Source organism: Carex rostrata, chromosome 17, assembly GCF_964058835.1.
Source record: "Carex rostrata chromosome 17, lpCarRost1.2, whole genome shotgun sequence".
In the NCBI taxonomy this organism is placed as follows: Eukaryota; Viridiplantae; Streptophyta; class Magnoliopsida; order Poales; family Cyperaceae; genus Carex; species Carex rostrata.
The window spans coordinates 3,658,256-3,681,744 of NC_135934.1; the positions used below are offsets into that span (position 1 = coordinate 3,658,256).

The window sequence follows — 23,489 nt, forward strand, 5'->3', positions numbered from 1 at the left end:
AAGCTTGTGGCATATAATTTTTGTTATCCGGCAACAAAGCCTCTTTCAATTACAAAGTTCAAGCTTTCCACGTACAAGTAGTACGTATGGTGCTAGTTTGTTTATAGCATGTTGCTAGTTTATATTTACATTTAGGTTTAGTTTGTTTTTAGATACTTGGTTAAAAATGGAGGTTGTTATGTTATGACCTAAATTTCTGTTGTATTGACCTTCTTATTGCCACATATATATAACTACTTTTTTGCAAGTAATGATTCCAAGCTATTGAAATTAAAAAAAATTCATTTGGTCCAGCAATAATTTTGCAACATTTGTTAGTTTTTTATATGAAATAAAGTGATTTGTACCCTATTTGTACGAAATGATATGAAAAATGATAAATTAGTTATGACAAAAGAAATACAAATGGTGTGCTTTTTAGTTAGTTCAAATCTGCAAATAAATGCAATTACTTTGGTGGTTTCATGCTAAAAATGTGATTACTCAGTAGTTTCATGCTTCATATTGCATATTGCATGACTTTTCAAAAATAAAAGGCGCAAATGAAATGGAAACCTTTATTAGCTTAATATATAACACTACAATTAATAATGAAAACAAACTCATTTTTTAAATTCAGCATTTTTTTAGATACAACTATTTTTTTTTTGTGACAATTGAATAGAATATTGGGGGAAATCAAATAAATAAACTGAGTTGTTACACTTGTGTTGTTCATATAGGCTAAACCTAGACGTGTTTAATCTGTTTAATCTCCTATTACAAAAGTCTAACAGTATGACTAACAGAATGTTTAACAGTCTAACAATTAATCTAGAATGTAATAACTACTTGAATTGTATGTGACCCGATGTGTTTCTCATCGGGTCAACAGCTGTGACATTACGGACTGTTAGACATACTATTACACAAAAGGGTATCAGAACTTTTGTGTTAGACATACTGTGCATATTGTATGTGATTGATTTTTCTGCAAATTTAGCACCTGGAGAGGAATTCCAATGTGGAAATGATGTGTTATTTCCTAAACAAGTGTTGGAAGTCATTCGGTATATTTGTTTCAGCTGTGGAACTAGATTTGACTCCTTGGATGTGAAGATCCAACATATGAAAATGGTTTATCATTTTCTTAGAAATGCAAAAATTTATAGATCTTGCTACAGTAACAAAAACCCCTAGTGTTCACACTAATCAGGTAGTTACAAGAAATTTATATATTTTTTGTTTTCTTTGTATTTTATTAATTATGATTTTTATTTTATTTTTCAGGTTCCTTTTTCTCTGATTGTAAACTCTGAAGAGGAGGCTGATGAGGCAAATGCTGAGGAGTAGGTTGAGGAGGAAGTAGTAAATAAATAAACAAAAATTCTAAACAGTACATGCTGGTACAGTAGCTGTCAAAACAGTCTAAGTGTTGGAAGTGAATGGCAAAACAGTCATGTTGGCACAGAAGTTGTTGTTGCCTCTCTATCGCTTTTGCTTTTTTCTCATTAGACCTTTAAATTGCATAGTCTCCATAATATCTAGTAATGCTCTTCGATTTGGGTCAATTCTCACCTTTGGTAATTATTAAAAAAAACAGTCTTCATGAGTGAGCTCAAACTCTTATCCTTTGTACTTCCCTTGGCAGGCTGAAAATTTTCCATGTTTTCAGGTGGCTCCTTTAAACCCATAAGTTTTGCAATGATGTCCGGAGAATTACTGTAATTAGAATTACCTTTAAATGAGGAGTTGAAAGAACTTTTCTCACCATCAGATGAGGCAGTGATAAGGTTTTGTTTATACAGACTCTCACTAATCACCTTCTTTTGACCCTCCATATTATGCCTAGAAGAAGCTCCATTAGAAATGTATCTGTTTGCATTTAAATCCTCTACAAACCACCCTTCTACCACACCTCCTTCTCCATGCCTTTTTTGCCTCCTGTTAACATTCTTTTGAAAGCTCTCTAGCATGTCTAGGGACACTTGTAGATCAACAGCACCTCTTAAAAGGGTCTCGGTGAGGGGCAAGGGGGGTGTCTGATGGGCATCGGACCAAATCCTGTTCGATGGGCTGTTGGAACCGCCGGATCTGCTTTAGGATTCGCGCCCACAATTTCGCGTCTGCTTTAAAATCCGTACACACGAATCCTAAAACAGATCCGACGGTTCCAACAGCCCATCGAACAGGATTTGGTCCGATGCCCATCGGAAACCCCCCTCTCCCCTCGGTGAGATGCTTCGAGAATACTTCCAAATTTGTCCTATAATTTTTATTAATTTCGCCTCGAAAGGGTTGCTGAACTTGCAATTCAGTAAAATCACTCCTTGTCATTGCGTCAACTATCACCTCAGGCTAAAACATAGTGAAAAGAAACACAAATGCAAGGAACCCCAAAATTATTTGGCATCTGCGAGTTAGTCCTTTGTCATTGTCTAAATCATCATAAGAGCCCTTCTCTTGTATGACGTTACACTCCGGCCATCCCTTCTCATTTATTTAATCTTTTGTTCATCTGACCTTTCCGGCTTGACGATGACCTAATAAGAAAGCACCCCAATTAGCGCCGCGTTGCATAATGCTCATCGACCAGTTCATATCAGTAATGGTACCAGTATTAGTATAGAAAAGAAATGCATGTTGTGGGTTTTGACTTTCCACTATCATTGTATTCTCTAACCCAGAAAATATATAGTGCTGCCAAAGTAGTTCAAAAATTTACCCAAAATGGTGGTATAAGTGCCCACAATGAAGCTATCTTCACCGTTGTCAGAACCAGACCTGACGAGCAGGGATTTTGGTACCAGTATTCCCAATACTTGACACTCTAAAGTTTTTTTTTTTTTTTTTTTTTTTTGAAAGAAGTGGGTTAGCCACCAATTTTCATATAACCAAAAATCATACAATATCTAATTAGTACCAATCGGACAAGATCGATACATCAACAAAACAAAACAGCACATATAAACCTACTACAACTTAGCATAACCAAAACAAGTAATCAACAAAGTAACAACCTATAACACCACAAACACCATAGACATGCCAATAGTCAAAAAAGACCCTGTATGCCTATAAATTGGCAGAGGATATGGAGGAGTTGGAATCAGACACGTCATCCATCAAGCTATCCCTGGTCCATGCAAATGGGTTGAATCCTGTATAACCTCCATGGAAACCGTAGTAGAACCTATCAGGTCCTTCAAATCAGAAAGTAAAATTAGATTAAGTTGAGATGTAAGATTAAACTTTTGATTCGTAGCCCAAAAGTTAGCTACAGCAATAATCTTGGCTCCTAAAACTTGTAGAGTGTGTATATGACCTGCATTAAATAAAATTTTGTTTCAATCCAGCCATATGTTCCATAAAACAGCCCCCGAATTATCTCAACAAGATTAGCATCTTTGAGAGGAATGCAATAATCCAGATCCCATAAATCAACAACAGAAGTACATACAAAAACAAACCTATTATACGTAGCAATCCAAGCCCATATAGATGTAGCAAAATGACAATTGACAAATAAATGATCAACAGACTCCATCTTAAAACAGTAGACACATTGCAAATTACCAGACCACCCCCTTCTACTAAGGTTATTCCTTGTTAAAACCTTATTTTGCTTAACTAACCATTAAAAAAAATTAATTTTGAGGAAGATGGTAGCAGCCCATATACACTCTAAAGTTGAGTATCACAAATATGGAAATATAAAATGTCAATTCAAAAAAGATTTTGCCATTACCTGAAGCATCTACAATATCCTTCTCCTTTTGAGAGAGAGAGAGAGAGAGAGAGAGAAGAGAGGTAATCTGAGTAACTGGAGTAAGCAAGCAAGCAACAGCTGTGCAGCACTTAGAGCGGTGTAATAGTGATAATAAAACGGGTTATAACATAAAAATATATAATTGGAGGAGCAGCACAGAAATTCCCCCAGTTATGAGTTATGACATTTTATTAGGCATTTTTTATCCAGTGCTACAATCTCATTTAAATTCACATTGTCTGTTACATATTCAATTAGATCATTGCGTGGCAAATATCACATCAAATCACGATCTTTTTTTTTTTGAAAATATTTGACAGGGGCGAGTCACGATCTTTTTGATGTTATATTTATATATTTGTAGTTGGAAGCGCGCAAAATATTACTAGATCAAATTAGTTTTTGGGTAACAATGTTTTCATTGAAAGTGTATCATGAAAAATCTGAGTTATTCGGTTTTGGCTTCAAGTTATTTCCAAAAATAAAAAAATGCAATGAACTGCATTTACATGGACGGAATTAAATATTTATTATAGCTGAGGTTGAATTTAATAAAAAAAATAATGTTCAACAAGATATAATTGTTCCTTTAATTCAAAAAAAAGTTTCATAATAGGAGAGCGCAAGCTGTGAAATTTGTGAAAATTTTCAAACCGAACCAAACCAAAGTTATATCTTATGCAGCATATATAGTCAAACAATTATACGGTGTAGATGAATTTGATCCAGAGAAACCACTTTCTTTAAATTACAGTGTTCATTAGGCTCTAAGAAAAAATAAATATATGTACGTAATTTCAACTAGGGAAAAAAAATTATATCATAATAGTTTCAAATTGAAATTCTTTCTTACAATAAAATTTACACCGACCTACAAATTATAACCTTGATCTAATTTATCCTACATGTACAATTGTATTAATTGTACTCAGAAAATGAAAAAAAAAAAAAATGTGATCTAAAACTTGAAAGTGAATAGATCAAGAGAAATCTCTTCAATTAAAAAAGAGAGTACAAAATCAGTAAAATCACAAACTACATTGCTCGCCTCTTCTACACAAATCCAATCCAACCAACCACAATCCCAGATAGAATTGATCCCCAAATCTGAGCATTCCAAATCCCTCTCCAATTTTAAATACAAACCATCTTTCAGAGCATCGATTTTCTTCTCACTTTGGTAATCATTCAATTTTCTAATTCCATGTGTAATTTCACTGATCAACTTCTCAATAGAGAAATATGGCCTTCTTCCTAAGGTACCAACATGGTATGGTGGATAAAAGAAACTATATTTTAAGTTTCTTCGAGAAACCTGTTCCATTGCAGTATCCAGACAAAGTCGGATGTCATCCTTTGCAAATGCAGTGAACGATTTGTTACCCAAAAGTAATATTGTGATATCAGTTTCAGCTCTCTGTGACAAATCAATTAATTCTTTGCCTTCTTTTTCTTCAATTGAGGAATGTCGGCTTTTAGTGAACTTTTTGGTGTCCGGCAAAGCTTCATACAACGCACCCCGTTTGGTCCAATCATCTATTATAAAAACAATTATTATTCTTACTATTTTTTCTGAGGCAGCTCAGTGTGTTATAGTTTAATACAAAACTTATAATTAAAGCAGAGTAGATGTCTTCAATGCATGCCGAGAACATAACACCAAGACAATTGCAATTTTGACTGCTATGCTGAATATAAGATTTGCATGGCTTTACATACCATTCTTGCTGAAGTTCATATACTCGATTTAACCCAAAGTTTTTATGGACCAAATTACGCCTAATAAGGCCTCACTAGCCATACACGAATAATCCAGAATTAACCTTGTCTTGCTTAATGTACTCTTAGTTGTAGAACTAAGCTAAAGTTAACTCCAATCATGCAACCAAAAAAAAGTAATGTATGATTAATTTGGTACCAGTCCCATGCCAATCAATCTAATGCAGCTTTAAACAGGTAGCCTGAAGCCCTGAACTAGGTATGGCAGCAAAATTAGTATGGTAATTGGGGCCAGAAAACCAAAATAACCACAAAAATGTAAGCCTTGCGAAGAAAAGAAGACCCCAACATTTCAAGTTCTACAAATGATAACCAATAAAGTACTTTACTATGTTGGAAGGCTTTGAAAATTACACCCAAGATTGCACCCGATTTGCAAACACAACTGTTTATGATCCTTGCAGCCTAGTCTCACCATGTTAGGGTTAATGTAGGTGGCACCCACTTACAAAAAAGTTTAAAATTCTAGATGGACTGTAATACTGGCACAGCAGTACAGGACTACAGGTACACACCTAATAAGCCAATAATTAATATTAATCATGGAGAAAACGAGATGCAATTGCTGGTGCACTTACCTTTCACAGATGGTGCCCTGTCTGCCCTTTTCGGTTTATAATTGCTCTCAAGATGGCGGGCGTGAGTATTTGCGGGACCACCATTTTTCTGAACCTTCGAATTGAATCCTTTTCCTTCTCTTTTGATTTTTCTATCTACAAGCTGCATTAGGTAATATATAATTAGAAATAAATTATCCTGAACATTTCAATATAGTGTCAATTAGACCCCAGCAATAAAAGGGGAAGTTAGAAAAATGGGCTTGCCAGTCATGACTGAAAACAAGAATTAAGGAAAATCTGTATTGTTACCAGTATAATGGGTTATTAACAGAAAAAAAGATGGTCATTTACCTGTACAAAATTCAATGAGTGCAATATTATTTTTCTGCATGTATAAATACAAATCAATATTTTTTTTCAAGTGACAAGAGAATATAATATGTACTTGCCTGGTGCTTTAATTAGGATTAGTCATGTTATCTAAAAGGGAAATTTAAGTGAATATCACAGTAGTACCCGAATAATATGGATTGAACAGCATAGACTGTACATTACAGAAAAAACTAAAATGTAAAATTACAATCTTCTATTTTTTGTGAGTAGCAAAGTGAAAATTAAACTGTACCATTCTCGAGCTTTCATTTCTCATAGGTAGCACACTTTTCTTCTCCTTAGTGGGAGGAGTCGAATTATGTGACATCGACTTGGTGACACGGCTCGCAGATGCTCCATAGCTCGTCCTCGCAACTTTTCTTTCACTCTTTTGCACGCTTTTTGATGTTAATGAATTCACACCCTTCTTTTCATTTTTCTTGGCACTTACTGCATGTCGTCTCTCTATGCCCTTTCCTTTTGCATTATTAATATCAGCAATTTTAGATGTCTCTATTTTGTCTTCCTCAAAAGTTCTCATTTCCCATTTTGCCACCTTTTTACCATAAGCCATTTTGCCATTCTCTTGTCGGACAGATCTTGCATTTTGGTCCTCTCTAATGGAAGTTGTTGTTGCCTCTCTATCCCCTTGCTTGTTTCTCATTAGACCTTTATATTGCATAGTCTCCATAATATCTAGTAATGCTCTTCGATTTGGGTCAATTCTCACCTCTGGTAATTTTTCTTTTTTCACCCTTGGCATCCTTTCTAAGTCAAAAACAGCCCTCAGTGAGTTCAAACTCTTCTCCTTTGTACTTCCCTTGGCAGGCTGAAAATTTTCTATGTTTCCAGGTGGCTCTTTTAAACCCATAAGTTTTGCAACAATACCCGGAGAATTACTGTAATTAGAATTACCTCTAAATGAGGAGTTCAAAGAACTTTTGTCATCATCAGATGAGGCAGTGATAAGGTTCTGTTTATACAGACTCTCACTAATCACCTTCTTTAGCCCCTCGATGTTGTGCCTAGAAGAAGCTCCGTTAGAAATGTATCTGTTTGCATTTAAATCCTCTACAAACCACCCTTCCCCCACACCTCCTTCTCCATGCCTTTTTTGCCTCCTGTTAACATTCTTTTGAAAGCTCTCTAGCATGTCTAGTGAGACTTGTAGATCAACAGCACCTCTTAAAAGGGTCTCGGTGAGATTCTTCGAGAATACTTCCAAATTTGTCCCATTATTTTTATTAATTTTGCCTCGAAAGGGTTTCTGAACTTGCAATTCAGTAAAATCACTCCTTGTCATTGCCTCAACTCTCTGTTTCTCTTTTTCTTTCTCTATCTTTTCTTTGCTTGTTTCAAGTGCTGAGGTCTCTAGTGAGATATAAGAGGTACTATTGTTGACCTCTCTGGGATTTTGGCTCTTTGATAAGGATCTGTGAACTGCTAATCTGAAAATGTCTTGATACATTTTTATTTCTCTCAATTGATTGCTTATTTCAAGCAAATCCTAGCAATAAAACATTGAAATTGTCAAGCAACAACATTACAGCATTGATTTCAGACAGTAAATAAACTAGAATCACCTTACAACTTTCTTTCTTTTTTAAGAATTTGTTTTTTTGCACATTAACTAAGAGTTTTCAGGTGGAATTGTCATCTGAGACACGGTATAGAGAGAAGGGGAAGTGGAATTACCTGAAAGTAGAGCTGATGCAACTGGTAGCGTTGCTTCTCTTCTCCGGTGTGATTTCAGTCTTTCAGATCTGTGAAAGAGACAGGAAGTAAACCAACTAACCAAGTCTCTCTTATTTATTTGTATTTAGTTCAGCGTTGTAATAATAACTAGATTTTTGGATTCCCGGTCTTTGAAGTTGACATTTGGGTTCCTCTTTTAAAGAAGGGTCTTTTTGCCAATTTACAACAATTTTGCACTCTCGTCCTTATATATTTAACAATTTTGCTAAAGGTAACTAATGATTTGATATTTAAGCAACTTTTTCCTATAAGTTGAATATCAAAGTTACGAGAATATTTATAATTAAATATGTGCATTAAAACTAATGGAAAAAATTATATGATAAAGTTGAGAGAAACAATCTTGTCTTGTGCTTTAATCAAACATAACGCATAAAATAAGCCTTTAATTATTAAGAAAAAATATATCAAATAAAATATATTTATATTTTTCAGATCAAGACAATAACCAGAGGCTAAGTTGTTAAAATAGTAGGATTAGGCAAATTAGTAGCAATTCGAAAAGAAAAAAAAAATACAAATTCATTTAGTTACAAAGTAGAAATAGAGAGTAAACAAATTAGCAAACATTGAAGGGTGTATGGGTAAAACATGGTCATGAGTGATAGAGACATTCCTTGCTTGCGCTTCCCAATCTCTGAACTGGACAGTACGGTATTGGGGCTCATTTACTTTGCATGATATCGACAAAATAGCATTCCTCATAAGAAAAAAAAAAAATAGCATGGTGCCTTTCGAATTTTGTTTATAAACCATAATTAGAAAAAAAAAAAAAAAATTTATGAAACCAACGTGATAATATTTTTTTTATAAAAATTATGAAAACCAAAATATTATTTTGGTGACGATTTTTTTTTGGCAATTAAATCTCAGTTATTTGTACAATTTTTCAACGTATTTTTTTTTCGAAATCTGTGAAAACAGTTAGGACCGAAATGTCATTTGGATCCAAAAAAAATGGCCGAAATGACATTTCGGTTCTTATGACTTTTGTAAAAAAAAAAAAAAGTAATCATATTGGTTTCATAAAAAAAAAAATTCTAATTATGATTTATAAAAAAAAGGTCGGGCCTTTCAATATGAACCCTAAATTCTAATAAATTCACCGGATAAATTTCTTATAAATAATTTACTAATTAAAAATTATATTGTTATTGATATAATATTTTTTTATAGGTTGATGTCGGAGTAAAGTATTTAGTATAAACTATGGAGGTCAAAATAGTATATATAACAAATTTTGGAAAAATAAATAAATAACGAAGTTCGGTACTTGAAAGAAAAGGTTCAATTGACCATTGTTTATTTGACATAATATCCATTCTTGCATGTCGGATTATTTATATAGTGATTACACTAATTATTTTTTAAAAAACAAATTGTTAGATTTTTTTTTTTTCATTTTAAAAAAAGAAGATAATTTTGATAACAATTATAAACATTTTATCCAGTGAATACATGGGAATTGGGTTGCTGACTTACAATTGGTTTGCGTTTGCATTTATAAAGCCACAACAAGCTCGTGGTTGACAAATAAAATTTATTAATTTGTGTTTTAAATTATGCTTTCAGATCCTATATAAGGTAAATGGAAATTGAGTTTGAATTTTGGCCATTCGTTATAAACTAGCATTACATTTTGAAACAATTTCGTATATTCTAAAATTAATTCGAATAGCTTGAATTTTGATTGAATTGTCCGGATTTCAAATTCAATATTTGCATTACTTTAGAGAACCTAAACCCGTCTCATACAGTGAGTGATACAAGTCTGGCAACTTGGCAAGTAATAACATATTGTATCTAGAGAGCGCAATTAACCAGAGATTAAAGGAATCAAATGGTTTCTACACCTCTTGATTTAAATTTTTTTTTAAAGCCACTTTAGGTAAAACAAAAACATAAAGGTCTATTCATTGCGAATAAGTTTAAAAAATATTTTTACATATCTTTTTAATTCTAAATAATAATAAAAAAGTGTATCTAAAAAGCCTGGAAGGCTGGAACTGGTCCAGCACATCTTAGGTCGTTGGATTTTATGAGGAGCTTTTGATGGCACGATTCTACTCGGTCTGGAACTTCTCCAGTTGTAGAGGATCCGAGCTCAGTTTCTTCTCCCTCTATTCATCGAATCGGAAGTCCGACGAGCATCTGACTAAATTTGGTCCGATAGCCAATCCAAGCCGTATAATCTGCTTCAAGATTCGTACAGATAATTAAATTCTCACCGATCGAGTTCGCACTTAGATCGGACGGCAAAGACAACCGAATTTGGTACCATCAACTGCTCACATTTCATCGAAAATGGAATGGATTCGCATCTCAACTTTTGCGTATTTTTATGAAATATCTTAACCGTTCAAATATGTCTTGCACGAATCTCGAAGCAAAAATAATACTGCCCCCTCCATGCGCCATCCCCGAATAGGCGGATAGGCACCGGACAAGTCAGTCACGCAATCCTCTCAAACTTTGAGTTTTTTCAGGAAAATTCCAACCGTTTAAATACGTTCTGCATGAATCTCAAAGCAAAAAATATTACTGGCCACCTGCGCTATCCCGAATAGGCACCCTACACGTCAGTCACGCAACAGTTGAGATATCTCAGAGGATGCGAATTTTCTCTTCAGTAAACAACAATGGAGTCGCTAGGGGTGCTTCTCACATACCCCCAATTCCCTTACCTGGAACAAGAGCTCCTCCGGCGAGGCTGCCACCTCCTCCGCATTTACGACTCGCCAAAAAACGATCAGTTCACATTCCTCCATGCCAACGGCTCCTCGATCCGCGCTGTCATTGGCGACACTCACGTCGGCGCCGATGCGACCATGATCGACGCCCTTCCCGATCTCGAGATCGTTTCCTCCTTTAGCGTGGGTCTCGACAAGGTCGATTTGGTTAAGTGCAAAGAGAGAGGGATTAGGGTTACCAATACGCCTGATGTGTTGACAGATGACGTGGCAGATTTGGCTATTGGCTTGGCCATTGCGGTGCTGAGGAAAATACCGGCAGCTGATCGGTTTGTGAGGAGTAGCGCTTGGAAGAAAGGGGGTTATCCTCTTACTACCAAGGTTAGTGATTGATTGGCTCTTGCCGTGTGATTTTTATAATCGTAGATTTGAGATCAAATCGTTATGGACCATAGAAGATTGTTATACTATTGATGATACTTTGGGGATTAATTAGGTCAGAGAAGCATTGTTTCATGGTGGAATAAGACCAAAAATCAGAGCCAGAATGATAATTTTATGTGTCTAATTTCAAGTTAAAAGCGTTTAATTCTGGTTTGATACTAGTTCCTCAGTACTCGCATATCTGTACTAGTACCCAGCAATTATAGTATTTGTTTTGTATTTGGAGTAATCTACATGACTTGAAGTATTCAACTTTGAAATAGAGTTAATACATAAGCTCTAATATGGAGCTTTGTACAAAGTTTTAGGAAAAGTGTGTCATGAAACAATTATGTTCAGATGGTATACGTTCGTAGGTTTTTGTTGTGGTTTTAATACTTGATAATTCTGTACATAAACTAACAGTTCATTCGTATTTTACATGATGGTTTGTGCTAAACAGAATACAAAAATGTATCATAGAAAGAATCTTTATAAACCAGTACCGATGTTGCACCAGTATAGGTCAGATCCCGTACCGCCGACTTAACAATTATGAATCACACAGTTTGTTTATAAATTCATTATCGTACTAAAAATGAATGCATTGTAACTATGTGCTATAAGCTAATAATCCACTGCACCAATTTTTGTTTTCTCCTTCAGTTCAGTGGCAAGAAAGTAGGTATTCTCGGGCTGGGTCGGATTGGACTTGCTATAGCGAAACGGGCAGAGGCCTTCAATTGCCCAATAAGTTACTACTCCCGATCCGAAAAACCACATCCCAACTACAAGTACTACCCGACCCCATTGGACCTTGCCTCTAACTGTGAAGTTCTTGTTGTCTCGTGTGCACTAACCAACGAGACACGCCTCATTGTAAACCGTGCAATCATTGATGCGCTGGGTCCACAAGGCGTATTGATAAACATCGGCCGTGGACCCCATGTGGATGAGGCTGAGCTCGTATCTGCATTGGTTGAGGGGCGACTTGGTGGGGTCGGGCTTGATGTGTTTGAAAATGAGCCCAATGTTCCCGAGGAGTTGTTTCAGTTTGATAATGTGGTCACGACACCCCATGTTGGGAGTGACACAGTGGAGACAAGCAAGGCAATGGCAGATTTGGTGATTGCAAATCTAGAAGCGCATGTTATGGGCAGGCCTCTTTTGACTCCTGTCTTGTGATGGTGCAATTGTTTCAGTCTTCTCTCCTTGTATATCGAAAGAGGTGTGTGTCTTATGCCTCCGGCTGGGGAAGTGCATGAGTTGAACAAAGGCAAGCCATTTGTATCTCAGCTCTCTATTTTTGTTGGAGCTGATCTGAAATTTTTTTAAGGATAGAGATTTTAGTTCTTTTTTCCCCTTAGCTGTTTAGATTCCAGAACGGGAGGTTTTCTTTATCTTATCCGGTTTCTGAAAGTCACTTGACAAGGAAATATGAGTTGTTAAGAAAATCTTTTTTGCTCTATTAACACTACTTTTTTTTAAAATACTAGATAAAAATCAACAAAAAAAGAGTATGGCTAATATAACATCAGTGTTATTTCAGTCTATATAACACCAACTTCAAAACCTATCAAATCGAGTTCAAATGGTGAATCCAAACCATTCAAACCGATCTACTTCATTAGTTGTGCGTTTACATGTAAAATTTATAAGTTTTTGAGTTTATTTTGCATTAAGTCAAGCGGTCAAATGTGTGAGTTTTTAAGTTAATTTTAATACATTCATTTTTCAATTTTTTTGTCACTTGATTTGATACTAAAATAACTCGAAAATATAAAAAATTTGCATGAAAACACATCACTCATAAAGTAAATTAGTTTGAACGGTTTGGATTCACCATTTGAACTCGATTTGATAGGTTTTAGAGTTGGTGTTATATAGACTGAAATGACACTGATGTTATATTAGTCATACTCACAAAAAAAATGTGTTTGCTCTTTTACTGTTACAAGATAAATAAATATGTCCAAAATTTACAAAGCCAACTTTTTTGCTCTCTAACTTTTATATTGTTTTTAAGATATCTATTGGTACTGGAAGTGAATGCCAGGTTCAAATTAAAACGAGAGAAAGAAGATAAATATCTCATAGGCTGTAGCTTGTTTAACTCTCTGTTCAAGCAGTACCATTGGTATTTGGTAAACTGGTTTCCGTAAACAGAAGAAGAGAGTAAACTGGTTTCCGTAAACCATCGTGTGAAGTTCTTGGTTCATGATGAAGAGAAATATTGTTTCTTCATGGATGATGTTATCAAGCTTGGTGCTGAGCTGGAATAGAGTTGGCAAATGAGAGATTAGGGAAAACTCAATCCAAAAAAGGCTAAAACATGGGCAACCATAAGCTATCCAACTAATTTTTTATTTTTTATTTTTCTTTAGAAGAAATAAAATTGATTCAAATCAAAATATCTAAGCTGTTTGGGTTTTTTCGGAAAACCAATTCCAGTACCATTGGTATTTGGTACTGTGGAGGATGGGAGGGTTACCTTGTTATCCACCGTTCAAATTGGAACTATCATACTATATGTTTATATTTGCTTCATCGTATTAAAGGAAGATAACTTTTCTCATTAAGTTTTCTGTGCAAAAAGATAATTTATGATATCGTAGATTTTGCTCTGCCAATTATTTAAATGAAAATCACAAAATAGCAATCGGAACTTTTTTATTTTATTTCATTTTTTCTTTTGTAAACTAATATCAATGAACATACTTCCATAAGGGTAACAGCTTTTTAGAAGATTAAATAACTGCTGAAGTAATTTCATAAATGCATTTAAATGATTTGTTTTATAAACTCGTTAAATTACTGTGAAATTATTTACTACACAAGCTACAATAACTGAAGGCATCCAAAACAGGGGTAAGGGTTAGGGAAGCCAGTTCTTCTGGTAAATTCAATTTTGTTCTTCGTGTGACGGCTCACATGACGGTTGTATAACTAAACATTAGGTCAGAATTTTTATTTATAGAAATGATTTTAGAATAATATAGACTATTAGATGAAGTACATTCATATTTCGATCTCATAGAAGGAACTACAATTTATTTTTTGTTCTTTAGGGAATCGTAAAAATTTGAATTTTTTTATTTCCTTAGAGACTTATGGATCGCATAGTACCACGCTACAAAAAATTCTATAAGGAGCCGAAAATTTTTGAGGTCATTTAAAATTTCCTAAAGAAACCGGAAAAAATAAACTTTCAGTTGCTTTTGTGGTATCGAAACATGGATGGCAGATGCAATCTATCTAATAACTGTATTATTTTATAATAATTTCTATAAATAAAAATTCTGCCATCAGTCTACTGAAATTTAAACATTAATTGTCTAGAATCCTTGGTTGATCTTTCATTCATATTCTTCGTGTTTAATCTTTGTATTTTGAATTTACGTGCATTTCAGTGGCAAAAAAGTGGGAATTCTAGGGTTGGCGACACACCGTGGGAATAAAGAAAGAGCGAGAGAGAGGAGACTAAAATGAAATTCGGATTTTAATGTTATCGGGTTTAAGATTCAGAAAAAAATCAAATTCGTTTGAAACCGGTCACTAAGTCACGCTGCTCTTTAATTTCAGTTTGATGAAATTCAACGGTAGATATGCCCATCGAAACTAAGCTAGGTCCGATGGCATCGGACCTACTTCCATCCCATTTGTGATATGTTGAAAATCGGGGGAGAAAATTTACCAACAAATAAAGTCCAAAGTTACTAAATATAAACCAGTCCTTTTCTTTGGCTACACCCCAGAGCAATGTTATTAGAACTGGACCGGACATCGAACCGCTAAAACTTCAGTTCAATAGTTCACTGGTTGGACCGGTGATTCAACCGGTTCAATTGCTGATTTTTTTTAATTACTTATATGTTTACTATATATATATTGTACAAATAATTTTTTTTTATACAATGAAGACAAACATACATATATAATAATAATTATAAATTTGTAGATTAATTAAAATTTTATTCCCAAAATATAATAAAATTACTTATTTTATCAACAAATGACAAATTTTTTTTTTGGAAAAATATAACATCCCACTATTTTAAATTTGTGTATGATAAGATAAGTTTACTAAGTTATAAAGATATATAAATGTATAACTTTTCAGTACCAAATTTCATAAAAATGTAATTAATAAAATAATTATTATTATTGTTTTAAGATGTGTATATAAATAATTGTAGTGTGTGTATATAAAAATTGAAGTGTATACTATGCTTGATTGACTTATTTATAATATTTAAAGAGTGAGTCTATGGTACTATGCATATCACGGGTTGTTACCGTGCTACGGCTCTATATTCGAGTTTTCAAAACCTAACGGTCGATCCGAACCGTTCATCTTGTTCTCCATATTAATATGTGTTTGAAAACCAAATTTTACATTTTTTGAAATTTTTTTACTATTTTTTTAGATATTTAGAAAATCACTTGATCTGAAAATTCTGGACCATCCAAAAACAGTGATTTTCAATAAATCTAAAAAAATAGTAAAACAATTTCAAAAAATGTAAAATTTGGTCTCCAAACACATATTAATATGGAGAACAAGATGAACGGTTCGGATCGACCGTTAAAATTTGAAAACTCAAATATAGAGCCGTAGTACGGTAACAAATCGTAATATGCATAGTACTATAGATTCACTCATATTTAAAATACAAGGGTCTTTTATAAAAGAGGAGGGTTCAAATGCCTCCATGTTTTTGTGCCTCCATCTCTCTCCATCATTTTCAAAGTTCAAACAGTCGATCCGAACCGCTCAACCTAACCTCCATACTAAAATATATTTGGAAACCAAATTTTATATTTTTAGGAATTTTTTTACTATTTTTTTAGATAGGTACAAAAATACTGTTTTTAGATGGTTCAGATTTACTGATTTTGTACCTATCTAAAAAAATAGTAAAAAAATTCCTAAAAATATAAAATTTGGTCTCCAAACATATTTTAGTATGGAGGTTAGGTTGAGCGGTTCGGATCGACTGTTTGAACTTTGAAAATGATGGAGAGAGATGGAGGCATGATGGAGGCACAAAAACATGGAGGCATTTGAACCTTCCTCTTTATAAAAACTATATAAGATAAAAAGTAGTACTAGTACTGGTGACACGTGACAAAAAGGTCACACCCCTCTTAACCAAGAGGGTCTTTTGTGCTCTCTCTCTTCTCGTTATGTGTGAAAAAGTGAAACAAGCTTAAAATTGGTTTTTTTTCTAAGAATGATTCACGGTTTTTGAATAAAAATTGGTTAATTTATTCGGTTTTTTCGGCTCAACTTCAGAAGTGATATTTCAATCGAACCAAACCGAACTAGGGCTGTAAATGAGCCGAGTTTGAGCGAGTTACCCCCAACTCGAACTCGGCTCGTTTAATAAACGAGCGAGCCAACTCGAGTTGAGATGATAATAACGAGTTGTAGAGCCAACTCGAACTCAGCTCGTTATCAACTTGAGTTGGCTCACAACTCGTTTATAACTCATTTAACCAGTGATAGTAGTACAACACAAATTCAAACTCAGCTCGTTATCAACTCGAGTTGGCTCACAACTCGTTTGTAACTCGTTTAACCAGTGATAGTATTACAATACAAGTTCAAACATATTTCACACGAATCTCAAAGCACAAATAACAGTCTAGAGATTCGGGTTTGATTATTTTGAGATTTATTGTGACCAAAACTATGTAACTTTATGTAACTCGAGTTATAAATGAGCGAGTTGGGGCCAACTCGAACTCAGCTCATTTATTAAACGAGTTGGCCAACTCGAGTTGTAAATGAGCTGAGTTGTAAATGAGCCGAGTTAAATGAGCTGTAAATGAGCGAGTTACGAGTGAGTTACGAGTTCGAGTTTTTTTGCCCAGCCCTAAACCGGACTGGTGATCGGTTCCGGTTTTTTCGGGTCCAACCGGCCAGTCCGGTCCGATTTTGATAACACTGCCCCAGAGTGCGTATCCTCTGAGATATCTCTCATATTTTGCGTGACTGACCTGTTCGATGCCTATTCGGGATAGCGCGAATGCATATCCTCTGCATTAACTTAAAAATAAATCTTTTGAGTTAATAAATCTTAACCGTCTGATTCCAAACGGAGCTAATTCGGCCCTGCTTGGGAGTCCTTCAATATTAGTGAGGATTTAGTCTGCACGAATCTTAAAGAAAATCGGATGGCCAATATTCACTACCTCAAAAGATTCCCTTTTGAGTTAATGCAGAGGATACGAATTCGGATAGCGCAGGGGCCAGTATTATTTGAGCTTTCGAGATTTGTGCAGAACGTATTTGAACAGTTGTGATTTTCGAAAAAGTCACGTAAAATGTGAAATATCTCAGAGGATGCGAATTCTTGTAGGCACCACTATAAATTGGTCTGTCTCGTATGGTAAAGTCCATGTTCACCACGTATTTTGCCCCCACTTGTTCTGTCTCTCTCTCTCGTCCTCGCATTCTCCGACACTCTCCACCAATACCATAACCCCCGCTCGAAACACTCTACCTTAATCTCCTCTCAATGGAGAAAATAGGCGTGCTAGTTACACATCAACTCCTTCCCTACCTCGAACAAGAGTTGACACGGCGTGGCTGTCGCCTTTTCCGCCTCTGGGAAGCGCCGGAGACCAGCCGACTCGAATTCTGTAGGGAAAACTCAGCCGCTATCCGCGCCATCGTTGGTCCCAATTTTGGAGCCGACGCTGCTACGATCGACGCTCTTCCCAAGCTAGAAATCATCGCCTCCTTCAGCGTGGGGCTTGACAAGGTCGATCTGGTCAAGTGTAAGGAGAGAGGGATTAGGGTTACCAATACGCCTGATGTTCTGACTGATGACGTGGCCGATCTGGCGATCGGGTTGGCAATTTCTGTTATGAGGAGGATTCCTTCGGCTGATAAGTATGTGAGAAGTGGCGCTTGGAAGAAAGGGGAATATACTCTCACTACCAGGGTTAGTGCCAATTCCAGTTTATTTTTTGAATTGTTTTCAGTCCTTTTGATCATTTGATGGATGTACAAATTTGGTTCAGCCATTATTCTGATTTCTGAGACTTAGTTAACTGATGTATGTAGTGCTGAGATGCATTATTGTTTGTCCCCAAGTTTTAATTTCACTGTGAAATGGAAAAGGAGAGCAGCTTTGCTCCTCCCAAAAGAGAATTAAATAAATTAAAAGTACTGTGATTAGTTTTACAGAGTACCAGTTTAGATATGATAGCTGTCCCTTGTTATTTCAGAACGTGATATTGCATGAAACTAGAACTTTGACACTAGTGAAGTACCTTATATTGCTTAGGGATATGAATTATGATACTTCTCCACAAATCAGGGACCTCTCTGAGCGGCCAGATTGGCCTAATCCTACTTTTGTTTGTAATTGCTTCATCACACCTATAGTTTGATTGGCAATTTAAATTAGAGTTGTTGCGCATTATTCATTGATTTGCTACCTCTTATGTACCTGTTATGATTTATTGATTGTTATATAAGTGCAGATTTATTGATTGAAATATAAGTGCAGACACGTTAAAAGAATGGAGTCAATTGATCCTTTTTGTTTTAAAAAAAAATGTATTTGTACATTATTTCTATATAGTTTAGACTAAGTGTTATTGATAGTGTAAAATTACAAAATTTTATATAATTGACTACTATTGATGTTTGATCTTTACAGTTTAAAAGTCTGATCTTGCCCCTGAATTAAGAGAAACAAGATGATTTTTCTTCTCTCTCTTTTTATTTTATTTTATTTTAGTTTCATAGTTAGCCGGGCCTCACCATCTAACCATCTAAACCTTTGTCAGTAAACTCAATTTTTATTTCCAGCATTAAAAAGAAACAAATTAATAGTATATTACTGAATCTCCTAAATTTCATTTCACATCACAAATTTTCGGTGTTATTCCTTATCCTAAGAACAAATAGTTATTCATCATTTTCTCTTGTCAAGGAACGATGAATAAATGCCGCTTTTCCCTTCCTAAGACCGCTGAACAAATTCAACATTTCTAGGCAAGGAAAAACACTGAATAATTCAGCGTTTCTGGACAGTTCTTTATGCATGAACACATATTCAACATTTGTGGTATGAAATGAGATTTGATAGATTTAGTAGTATACGTTTAATTTTATTTTAATAATGCTATAAATAAAAAAATGATTGGTGTCATATAACACCGATATCATAGCTAGACTCGGTGTGCACTGTTGGTACTGCTAAAGCTAATGTCACAATTTAAACATTTTTAAGGAAAGCATTTTAAACCTAAAGGCCCAAATGCCTATCAGACCCCAAAATAGATTAAAAAGTTTATGATGTTATTGTAGCATCTGCAATTCTGCGGCCTGCGGGACAAATTAAGGTTTCAAAAGCGACTTGTGATATGTTGAAAGTCGGAGGACCTCGGAGAAAATTTACCAACAACTAAGCGCATCTCCATCACAGCAATTAAAATGAATTGCTAACAAAAGATTAACCGCTAAATAGCAATTAAGCCTCTCGAAATTTCTAGACGCTACATTCCAGCAATTAAAATCAATTTTTTTAGCATCCACGCCAGCCAAAGAAAAAGATACAGAGAAGAGAGAGAGGGGGGGGGGATAGAATACTTGAAAACTAAGGGCGTGTTCGGCAGACGGACAGAAATAGGAATAGGAATGGAATTGCAAAAATTTTGAACTAAATTTTACTGTTCACGTGGGAAAAAAAAATTCAGTCTGAATGAATTTTTTTTTTCCCATGTAAACAGTAAAATCCGAACACGCCCTAAACGTTTCGCCAGCCCATCTTTAGGAAACAATTTCTTCTTAAGCAATTTTTCGGAATAATTGCTAAATAAGCAATCATACTACAATCAAGAAATTAAATTAGAAATGCCACTTACAATTTAACAATCCATAAATAAGCAATCATTGGAGATGCTAGAATCTAAAGTTATTAAATATAAACCACAGTCCTTTTCTTTGGCTACACCCAGAGTGCATATCCTTTGAGATATCTCATATTTTGCGTGACCGACGTGTTCGGTGTCTATTCGGGATAGCGCGGGGGGCCAGTTTTATTTGAGCTTTGAGATTTGTGCAGAACGTACTTAAACAGTTGTGATTTTCCAGGATGTCACGCAAAATGTGAGATATCTCAGAGAAAGCGAATTCTACACCACCCCCCTTTAAATTGGTCTATCTCGTACGGTCAAGTCCATATTCACAACGTATTTTGCCTCACTTGTTCTGTATACTCTCTCTCTCTCTCTCGTCCTCGCATTCTTGATTCTCCGACACTCTCCACCATAACCCCCGCTCGAAACACTCTACATCATATTTCCACTTTGTCCCCATCAAACTCTACCTTAAGCTCCTCTCAATGGAGAAAATAGGCGTGCTAGTTACACATCAACCCCTTCCCTACCTCGAACAAGAATTGACACGGCGTGGCTGTCGCCTTTTCCGCCTCTGGGAAGCGCCGGAGACCAGCCGACTCGAATTCTGTAGGGAAAACTCAGCCGCTATCCGCGCCGTCGTTGGGAATTCCAATTTTGGAGCCGACGCTGCTACGATCGACGCTCTTCCCAAGCTAGAGATCGTCGCCTCCTTCAGCGTGGGGCTTGACAAGGTCGATCTGGTCAAGTGTAAGGAGAGAGGGATTAGGGTTACCAATACGCCTGATGTTCTGACTGATGACGTGGCCGATCTGGCGATCGGGTTGGCGATTTCTGTTATGAGGAGGATTCCTTCGGCTGATAAGTATGTGAGAAGTGGCGCTTGGAAGAAAGGGGAATATACTCTCACTACCAGGGTTAGTGTCAATTCCAGTTTATTTTTTGAATTGTTTTCAGTCCTTTTGATCATTTGATGGATGTCAATTATTATTTTATTTAGCTTCAGTTATGGTGCAAATTTGGTTCAGCCATTATTCTGATTTCTGAGACTTAGTTAACTGATGTATGTAGTGCTGAGATGCATTATTGTTTGTCCCCAAGTTTTAATTTCACTGTGAAATGGAAAAGGAGAGCAGCTTTGCTCCTCCCAAAAGAGAATTAAATAAATTAAAAGTACTGTGATTAGTTTTACAGAGTACCAGTTTAGATATGATAGCTGTCCCTTGTTATTTCAGAACGTGATATTGCATGAAACTAGAACTTTGACAGCAGTGAAGCACCTTAGATTGCTTAGGGATATGAATTATGATACTTTTCCACAAATCAGGGACGTCTCTGGGCGGCCAGATTGGCCTAATCCTACTTTTGTCTGTAATTGCTTCATCGCAGTTTTGAAAATAACTTCTCTCAAAATATTTTCTATGAAAAAAAAGTGTTTTATGATTTCGCAAAAATATTCTGCGAATTTATTAAGCATGTGTGTTGGAAGATGACAAAATGCTAATTAATGTTGTGTTGATTTTATTTCACTTTCTCTTATAAAGGTGTCTTTACTTATTTTGTGAATCAGTAATAATTAACATATTTCCAGAATGGGCCAACAACATTTTTGGAAGACTAAAGAAATAGTAGTTGACGTATCTTTATCAAAAAATGCATAGACTATAAATTTTGTTTTATGAACTGGTTGGACTACTGTGAAATTATTTACTGTACACACCACTGTGAAGAGCATCCAAAATTTATATTAGTATACTGATTAGTGTGAAAATAGTTTTTCTTGAAATATTTTATGTGGAAAAAAATGTCTTATGATTTTGCAATTATTTTCTGCGAATTTATTTATACATGAGATTGGAAGACAACAAATGGCAATTAATACAACAACATCAACAACCAAGCCTTTAGTCCCAAACGTATTTTCAGGATGGGCCAACAGCTCTTTTGGAAGATTAAAGAAATAATTGTTGAAGTATCTTTATCATAAAATGCTTCAACTATGAATGATTTGTTTTATGAACTGGTTGGACTACTTGCTATACAAACCAATTCATGTTATTATACTGATTTGGAATTAGTTTTGTTACCTTGAGAACCTGCTGACATTGCCTCCTGGTTTATGTATTTTGATTTATAGTTGATACCCTAAGGGTAAGGGCTAGGGAAGCAAGTCCTTCTGGTACTAAATACAAATAACCACCCAGCTACTGAAATTTAAGCATTGTTTAGAATCCCTGGTTCTTTCATTTCTATTCCGTGTTTAATCTTTTTATTTTGAATTTGCATGACAGTTTAGTGGCAAAACAGTTGGAATTCTGGGGTTGGGCCGGATTGGGCTTGCCATTGCGAAGCGGGCAGAGGCATTTGATTGTCCTATAAGCTACTACTCCCGAACTGAGAAGCCTTATCCAAACTATACTTACTACTCGACCCCAGTTGATCTCGCCTCAAATTGTGATGTACTTGTTGTTGCATGTGCGCTTACAGAGGAGACACGCCACATTGTTAACCGTGCGGTCATTGATGCTCTGGGCCCAAAGGGTGTGGTGATAAACATAGGTCGTGGACCCCATGTGGATGAGCCCGAGCTTGTGGCTGCCTTGGTTGAGGGGCGGCTTGGTGGTGCCGGGCTAGACGTGTTTGAAAACGAGCCACATGTCCCAGAGGAATTGTTTGGACTGGAGAATGTGGTGCTGGTGCCGCACGTGGGGAGTGCAACAATCGAGACACGCACAGCTATGGCTGATCTGGTGCTTGGAAATCTCGAGGCACATTTTTTGAACAAACCCCTGCTGACACCTGTTGTGTGATTGGTAATTTAAATATGAGCTGTTGCTGATTATTCATGGATTTGCATTTGCCTCTCTTATTGAGTTGGTGGGGTACTAGAAACTGGTGTACAGGGGAATTATAAACTGTTGTGATTTATGCATTGACACCTAAATGCAGAGAAATGAGATGCTTTTGCTTCTAACATTTTTTTTTTCTTTCAATTTGAACTAATGATAGCCTAAAAGCTAAGTAGCATTTGACGCCTAACCATCTAAGCCATTATCAATGAACCTAAGGTACCGTAGCAGAATGCAGTGGAAGTTATATAGTATAATAATGATAATGAACAAGTGGTATCTGTTACCTTTACGCCGAAAGTAGCACTGTTTATTTGTTTGAAATGAAAATTTAACTCGGACACATCAACTCAGCGAGCTTGTGTAGTTGTGTATCATTATAGAAGTGAAACTCTTTGATTTTGTGGGAATAAATCTGTTGTTGTTCCTTGGG

At 35.6% G+C, this 23,489-nt stretch overlaps 4 protein-coding genes across 4 annotated transcripts; 3 read left to right on the forward strand and 1 right to left on the reverse strand.

Moving 5' to 3' along the window:
* Window positions 1-4,534: 4,534 nt before the first annotated feature.
* Window positions 4,535-8,319, reverse strand: LOC144568802 (uncharacterized). Its single transcript, XM_078319195.1, has 4 exons — window positions 8,155-8,319; window positions 6,713-7,966; window positions 6,106-6,247; window positions 4,535-5,284 (listed from the first exon to the last, which is right to left on the reverse strand). The coding sequence occupies exons 2-4, from the start codon at window positions 7,925-7,927 to the stop codon at window positions 4,707-4,709; spliced, it is 1,935 nt and encodes a 644-aa protein (XP_078175321.1). The 5' UTR covers window positions 7,928-7,966; window positions 8,155-8,319; the 3' UTR covers window positions 4,535-4,706.
* A 2,494-nt stretch (window positions 8,320-10,813) lies between these two features.
* LOC144568706 (glyoxylate/hydroxypyruvate/pyruvate reductase 2KGR-like) lies at window positions 10,814-12,817 on the forward strand. Its single transcript, XM_078319074.1, has 2 exons — window positions 10,814-11,285; window positions 11,994-12,817. The coding sequence occupies exons 1-2, from the start codon at window positions 10,854-10,856 to the stop codon at window positions 12,510-12,512; spliced, it is 951 nt and encodes a 316-aa protein (XP_078175200.1). The 5' UTR covers window positions 10,814-10,853; the 3' UTR covers window positions 12,513-12,817.
* A 4,922-nt stretch (window positions 12,818-17,739) lies between these two features.
* On the forward strand, window positions 17,740-19,002 carry LOC144568002 (glyoxylate/hydroxypyruvate/pyruvate reductase 2KGR-like). The gene is made up of 2 exons (XM_078318216.1): window positions 17,740-18,280; window positions 18,825-19,002. Exons 1-2 carry the CDS (start codon window positions 17,852-17,854, stop codon window positions 18,831-18,833), a joined length of 438 nt encoding a protein of 145 aa, XP_078174342.1. The 5' UTR covers window positions 17,740-17,851; the 3' UTR covers window positions 18,834-19,002.
* Window positions 19,003-20,528: 1,526 nt separating this feature from the next.
* LOC144567999 (glyoxylate/hydroxypyruvate/pyruvate reductase 2KGR-like) lies at window positions 20,529-23,181 on the forward strand. Its single transcript, XM_078318212.1, has 2 exons — window positions 20,529-21,124; window positions 22,499-23,181. The coding sequence occupies exons 1-2, from the start codon at window positions 20,693-20,695 to the stop codon at window positions 23,015-23,017; spliced, it is 951 nt and encodes a 316-aa protein (XP_078174338.1). The 5' UTR covers window positions 20,529-20,692; the 3' UTR covers window positions 23,018-23,181.
* Window positions 23,182-23,489: the final 308 nt, after the last annotated feature.